The sequence below is a fragment of the Gossypium hirsutum genome, chromosome D03, assembly GCF_007990345.1.
Source record: "Gossypium hirsutum isolate 1008001.06 chromosome D03, Gossypium_hirsutum_v2.1, whole genome shotgun sequence".
Classification (NCBI taxonomy): domain Eukaryota; kingdom Viridiplantae; phylum Streptophyta; class Magnoliopsida; order Malvales; family Malvaceae; genus Gossypium; species Gossypium hirsutum.
In genome coordinates, this window is record NC_053439.1 from 1018877 (window position 1) to 1025496 (window position 6620).

The 6620-nt window shown below is 30.1% G+C and overlaps 1 protein-coding gene across 1 annotated transcript; it reads right to left on the bottom strand.

Annotated features, from left to right (window-relative positions):
• Positions 1 to 419: 419 nt before the first annotated feature.
• LOC121215271 (zinc-finger homeodomain protein 6) lies at positions 420 to 2099 on the bottom strand. The gene has a single exon (XM_041089538.1). It carries the CDS (start codon positions 1235 to 1237, stop codon positions 524 to 526), a length of 714 nt encoding a protein of 237 aa, XP_040945472.1. The 5' UTR covers positions 1238 to 2099; the 3' UTR covers positions 420 to 523.
• Between the last annotated feature and the right edge of the window lie 4521 nt (positions 2100 to 6620).

Consider the following 6620-nt stretch of genomic DNA (forward strand, 5'->3'; position numbering starts at 1 on the left):
AGGATAAGTCTCCTTCAACCTATATTTCTTTAATAAGAAATTAGCTAGAAAGTATGGGATTTAGTAATGAATTAGATGATATTATTTGACTCACTCAATATAATTTTTTTTAATATATTTATTGAAGCAAGTTGAATAATATTAAAGAGGTAAATACTAATTACGAATTTACTGTTCTATGATCGAAGCTAAATCTTTAATCATATCGATATCATGAAAACTCGTGAACTTCCGTTTTGGCCGGCTTTAATTCTAGAGGTAAAATAGAAGATTTTCTCATGGTAGGGTTGAGCAACCAAAGGTAGGTAGAATGATTAAATGGGACATATATATGAGAACTGTTTGGGAGAAAAGAAAAAAAAAAAAAAGGAAAGAAGAATACATAAAAATTTTCCCATCATTTTCTTTTCTCTTGTATATAATATGAAAATTACTTCCCATTTATCCTAAATGTTTAAACAAGTTTGTAAGAATTGTAACATGTCATAAAAAAAATTGAAAGAAAGGAAATTTTTTGTTGTTCTTACATTTGTTTTTTCTTCATGGCTTGTTTATTGTTGTGCATCCATACTTTGAAAACTTGTCGCTTAACTCCCACTTGTGAACAAAACATCTGCAATTCATGCTCATCTTGTTTTTGGATTCTCCACCCCAATGTCTCAGCAAATTCCATCATTTTTTCCTTTTGATCTTGACTGAACTTTGTTCTAAATCTCTTCTTTGATGATTGTGGAACATTAATAAGTTCATCATGTCTCAGATCTTCACTCGAAGACTCCTCCGCCGTGCCACCACCGCCGCCACCAAAGCTCATCATAACCGGCGCCGGAAACCTTATTGGTTGTTGTTGAAGATGAACAACACCGTTCCTCCTTGGTAATGGTGGTAGATACTGTGATTCACCATTGATTTCTTTCCTATGAAAATTCCTATGGCATTCACAAGCTGCACATTTCATGGCTGCCATGGTACCTTCTTCTCCACTTGGCATGAACTCACCACAACCATCCACAACGTGTCCTCCCATGGTGGCTGCATGGTTCTTTAAACACTCCCTATACCTAACCACGAGGCTTGAACCTACTGGTTCAGGCTCAGCACCAGCAACTGAACCAGGTGGCAGTGGATCTATATTAGGGTAATGGTTTAGGGTTTGGGGTGGCCTTGGATTTGGGGTTTGTGAGCTTGACAATGGCAATGGCAACCCCATTTCCTTATCTTGGTCTCTCAGTTCCATTTTTTGATATTTTTTTTTCTAATGTAAAACCTAGATCTAAGTCTTTGATCCCAACAAACCCTTTATTAAAAACTAAACGAAACTATACTATACTATTAACTTAAATATGTTTTTTTTCAAACTCATCATCATCATTATCATGGAAAAATAGAGTATAATCAGCAGCTAATTCACCCCCTTCCCCCAAAATTTATGGTCTTTTCCCCCCCACTTTTTAGTGCTAAACCCACCAATTTTCATTACCCTAAGAAACCTTCCATTTTTCATCAAGACGTAAGCAAAGTGTAAAGAGACAAATGAAAAATTTTGAGATCTAATGTTATAAAAATAAAGAGAAAAAAAAATGGGGCCCTTGTAGCTTGGTTCTATAGTAGTAAAAGACCAAAACAATGCAAAGGAACAAGTTTTTTTTTTTTTAAAGCATAGATGAAGGTTGGGGAAACTCAAAAGCTTTGGAGCTTAAAAACTATAAGCATTAAGCAAAGGAAATATACATACATACATACACATATATATATGTTTCTTACTTACCCATCTAAGCTTGTAAAATCCATCTATGTATAAGGAACAGGTGATGGACCACTAGAGATTACTGGTGAAACTCAACTCAGTATTTTTTTTCTTGCAGAACAACCGACAAGACCATGTTATGTTTCTCTCTTTCTCTCTCAGAGGCTGTACATTGGTCCAGCTCTTAATTATTGTGAGACCCTGTGTTAATCTTTTTTTCTTCTTCACTCTCTGCAACTCAAACATCAAATTCAGACATGAAGGCTCTCTCAATTGCAGAAAGTCTTCAATATGGGGTTAAGCTTAAGATTATGATTATGAAAAATTAAGATTAAAAAAAAAAAAAGAGGACCCCCACTTCAGCTTTCGTGGGGTGCAGGTATTAAAGTGTTGGAATGCTGGTCCACGGCACTGAACTTGTCTCTTTAGTGTGCATGTCAGATTCTCTCTGTCTAAATATGTATATATGTATGTACTTGAATGGGTGTCTTCTTTTTTCTTCTTGAAGCTTCAAATGCGCCTGCAGCAATTTCATTCATCATTCATCGCTTTCGATGGCCTAACCAATGGCTTATTGAGAATTCGTGGTTAGGCAAGTTTCACATATAAATTCTAAAATCTAATTTTAAAGATAATATTATTGAAAAGGTTTAACTCCGAACTTCAAAATATTAATTTTCATATACCCTTTATTAGTTTTTTCTTTGGTTAACATCTACATGTTAATCTATATGTATTGATAATGTAACTTTATACATTGTCAATGAATCACAATGACATAAAAATATATATATTTATATTTTGCGAACTCGCTTTATAAGTCAATGTCCTTAATTAGAAGGATCATCTTGCAAGCTAAAAACACGTGCAAACTCATACCATTGGGACTCTAAGCTTGAAATGAATAATGTATCTATCATTTACACGTTACATATATACATTGTCCTAATATGATAATTCATACCTATAATGATAAGACAGCAATGATATTAAATCTCGGGAATTCAGAACCAATATATGGACATGTGGCACCTTGGGATTCACTGAAGACAATCCAAAGCTCGTGTACATCAAGACAGGGCAGGACACTCTTTTGAGACTCTCAACTCTCACTTTCTCTCTTTTCTCCTCTTCGATTCTTCTCAGTCATCCACAATATTCCATAATTTATCTTTTATTATTATTAAGGAGGTAAAAATTTATTACATAGCAATTAATCTAAGAAAAGATAAATCGGCAACATTCTCATGCAGCACATTCAAAGCAAAATTAGGAGGTTGGGACCAAGAGTAAAAACCAATAACCATTCATCATTTATTCTACAGCCTTTATTAAGCAATCTGTTGTCTATCACATTCTCGATGCACATACTTAATACCAATATTTCAATCTCGATGCTACAGGTATTTCAAATGACATGAATCACAGAAAACTTTTTAATTTAATTAGCACAGACTCGTTCCACCACTTTTTAAGTCATGCTTTTCTTAACTTATACAACTCTTTTTTCTTATTTTCTTCTCAATTACGACTCTTATAGATTCTCTGAACATTAAAATGCATGATTGTGTAATGTTCCAAAGCAATTCCAGTCAACATTGTTGACAAAAATTAAAAATAAATTATTATAAACATTAATACTTAAATATTAAATTTATAAAATAATTGTATAAATTGAGTAATTAACTTTTCTCCAAAAAGAAAATAGCAATTTGATTACTTTCTAATTTTAATATTTCTTCGTAATTCTCTCTATGTATCTGACCGGACACAAACAAAAAGCTTTGTTTTGTATTACAAATTAGGAAACATTATGTTCACATGTGTCTGTATAACCTTTCTGTCTTAATTTCTATATATTTTATTATGAAAACTAATGGCTAGGGTTTAAGACTTGAAACAACATCTCGTGGGCTACTTATAAAAATTAAAATTTCATTAAGTATAATTAAATTAAGAGTAAACTATTAAAATAGTCAATTTTTTTACGTCAGGTTACATTTTAGTTACTTATGCTTGAAATGTTGTGTTTTAATCATTTATGTTATCGTTTTGTTACAAAATAGTCACTCTATTGTTAATATCTGTTACCTCCCAAATGGCAGTCCGACGTGGTAGTGAAAATGGGTTTTAAATGTTAATGTGAAAGTCCAGTTGGGATGAGAAAAGTTGAAATTTTTTTATGAAAATAAAATATAAAATTTTGAGATGTCTAGCGCAAATGATTTGGGTTTTAGAGCAAATTTTGTATTCAATTTTCATAAAAAAATAAAAAAATCATCCCAACTAGACATCCACATTATCATTTTAAGCTCATTTAAAATATTTACGTCAGACAGTGATTCGGAAAGTAAAATCTGAAATAAATAAAAATAACTATTTTAATTAAACTAATCCTGACAGGTAGTCTTGTTAATTAAAAAATTGCATGTAATTATATTATACACGTGGCAAAAACCCAGCCAAGTGTCTATCAAAAACTTTCTTCTTAGGTAATCCTTCACTTTCTCGGGAAAATTTTGTGTGGCCACACGTAACTGATTGTTTGTTTAACGTTATAGTAAAGGCAACATATAGGATGTAATGCTTCTTAGGTTTTCCACAGGAAGTAGGGGGACCTTTGCTTTGACTTTTGGCCTTGTTTTCAGAATTTTATTTTTAAAATAGAAATTCTTTTAAATTATCAAATTGGTCCTTATACATTTAATGAAGGAATAAAATATTTTTTATTTAAAATTGTGTGATGAAATGCTTATTTGATATTTTATGTATAAAGAATCATAATAAATTTAATTATCAACCTTTTCATCTTTATTTAATTTGACTCATATTCTTTTATTTGTATCAAATTGTCTCTCAGCCTTTTTTTTTACAAATTATTCATTTTTTTGCTTTTTCTTTTTCAAAATTTAGAATTTTTATTAAAAATCAGAATACTTTAAAGTTTTTCATTGGTTTTATTTTTTAAAATTTTGAAAAACATTTTTAACCTTTCATCTAATGTATAATAATTAATTTGTCCACTTTTTCAATCGAGGGACCAAAGTGCAATTCATGATATAGTACAAGGACTGTTATGATACTTTTACTCTCTTTTTTAACGTATTTTCTTTGTATTTTTGAATAGTTAATGATGTAGTCAATAATACAAATATGTTGACAAAAGCTGAAGTTTTAAATTTTATTTACCTAGACTCAAGTTTTATGGTGCACAATTGTCATATATAAATTTTCAGTCCCATTATAGACTATTATCATATGTGGATTTTGTGAAGTGTGCATTGTATTTACGAGCCGACATCGTGACGAGACGACCATGATGTCCCAACAATGTGAAAAACAGCGTCCCAACGAGGAGCATGCAATGTGGCTACGTGTTCCTCAATTTAATTTTGGGTTTTCTTCTTTTAGTTAAAATTTGTTATTGTTTCACATTTAAACTCTTATTAGTTTAGGTTATTTTGGTCAAATTTAATCTACAAATTTAGCCTATAAATGGGATTGTTGTAACCTAGAATACTGATCATCTTTGAGGTTGAGTTTTGTGAGTTTTGGGAATTTTGGGTTTTAGCCAATGTATTTTGTTCTTTCGAGATTTAGGGTTATTTGTTGAGATTGTCTCCATCTTGTACTCTTTCGATTTTTTACTCGTTTAGTGAAATCTCTCTTGCCTGTGATTTTTTATCATATTCTTTGAAGGAATTTTTCCATGTAAATATTTATGTGTTCGATTTTATCTATTTTTACTTTTATTTTCTCATTACGGGTCTATCACCAACAAATTTTAATCTAAATTATCCTAATTCTTACTTTATTTGTAAATTAATCCTACTTTATAATTACCTAAATCTCATATGTGATTATATTATAATTACACTATACTATATTTATAAACTCTAAAAAATAGTGAATGATGTAGTAGACATAAGATTTTATTTTAATAATATTAATTACTTCCTTTTGGATGAATTATTTTTTTGGTGGTTACTTTAACTTTTAGCCAATTAGAAGTTCGGAAATACGTACATTTTCAACAATCAAATCATGTTACTAATATTTCATTTTATATCGCAATAAAAATATGTTTAAGGATTCCTTAAGTTGATTAGGTCTTAACTCGATTAGTATAGATATTGTTATCAATGCGATAGGACGTGGGTTCGAGTGTGTTAAAGCGCATTATCCTCCCATTTATATAGATTGGGGATGGACTATAGGTAAATCTAGACATTGTGTCAAAAAGAACATATATGATCAAAACTTATAATCAAATTATTCAAAGTAATAATAGGGTTTTTTACAAAATTATTATAAAAAATAAAAAATAATCAAAAAATTATAATTTTTTTATTTACCAAAATATACAAAAAAAACAAAAAACAGAAAAAAAAACCTGACAACAGCCTGATCAGGCCAATTACATTGGCGGCACCAATGGTGCCAAAGGACTAAAATGTAATTATCTGCAGTTTTAAGGACCTGACATGAAAATTTACCATTTTGAATTTTGAAAGTGAATTGATGCGGGGCGCACTAAAATTGAAATGTGGATAATTGCCTCCTAAGCCCTCCATATTTATTTATTTTTTCCCCTTTAACTCACTTTTTTATTTAATAAACAAGCCCTCAACCTATTTTTGTAGTTAAATAAGCTCTTAATCTATGATTTTTACTCATAAAAGCCATTTATTTTATTATTAAAGTAAATATATTTTACCTAATGTAAAACTATTTAAAAAAGTATAAACTAATTCGCATTTTATGTATTATTTTGGTAATTTGATAAGAATAGTTTATTTAAAAAATTTACTAAATTTGATGAGAATAGTTTATAATTATAATTTATTTTTTCTATTTGGGTTACATTTATGAG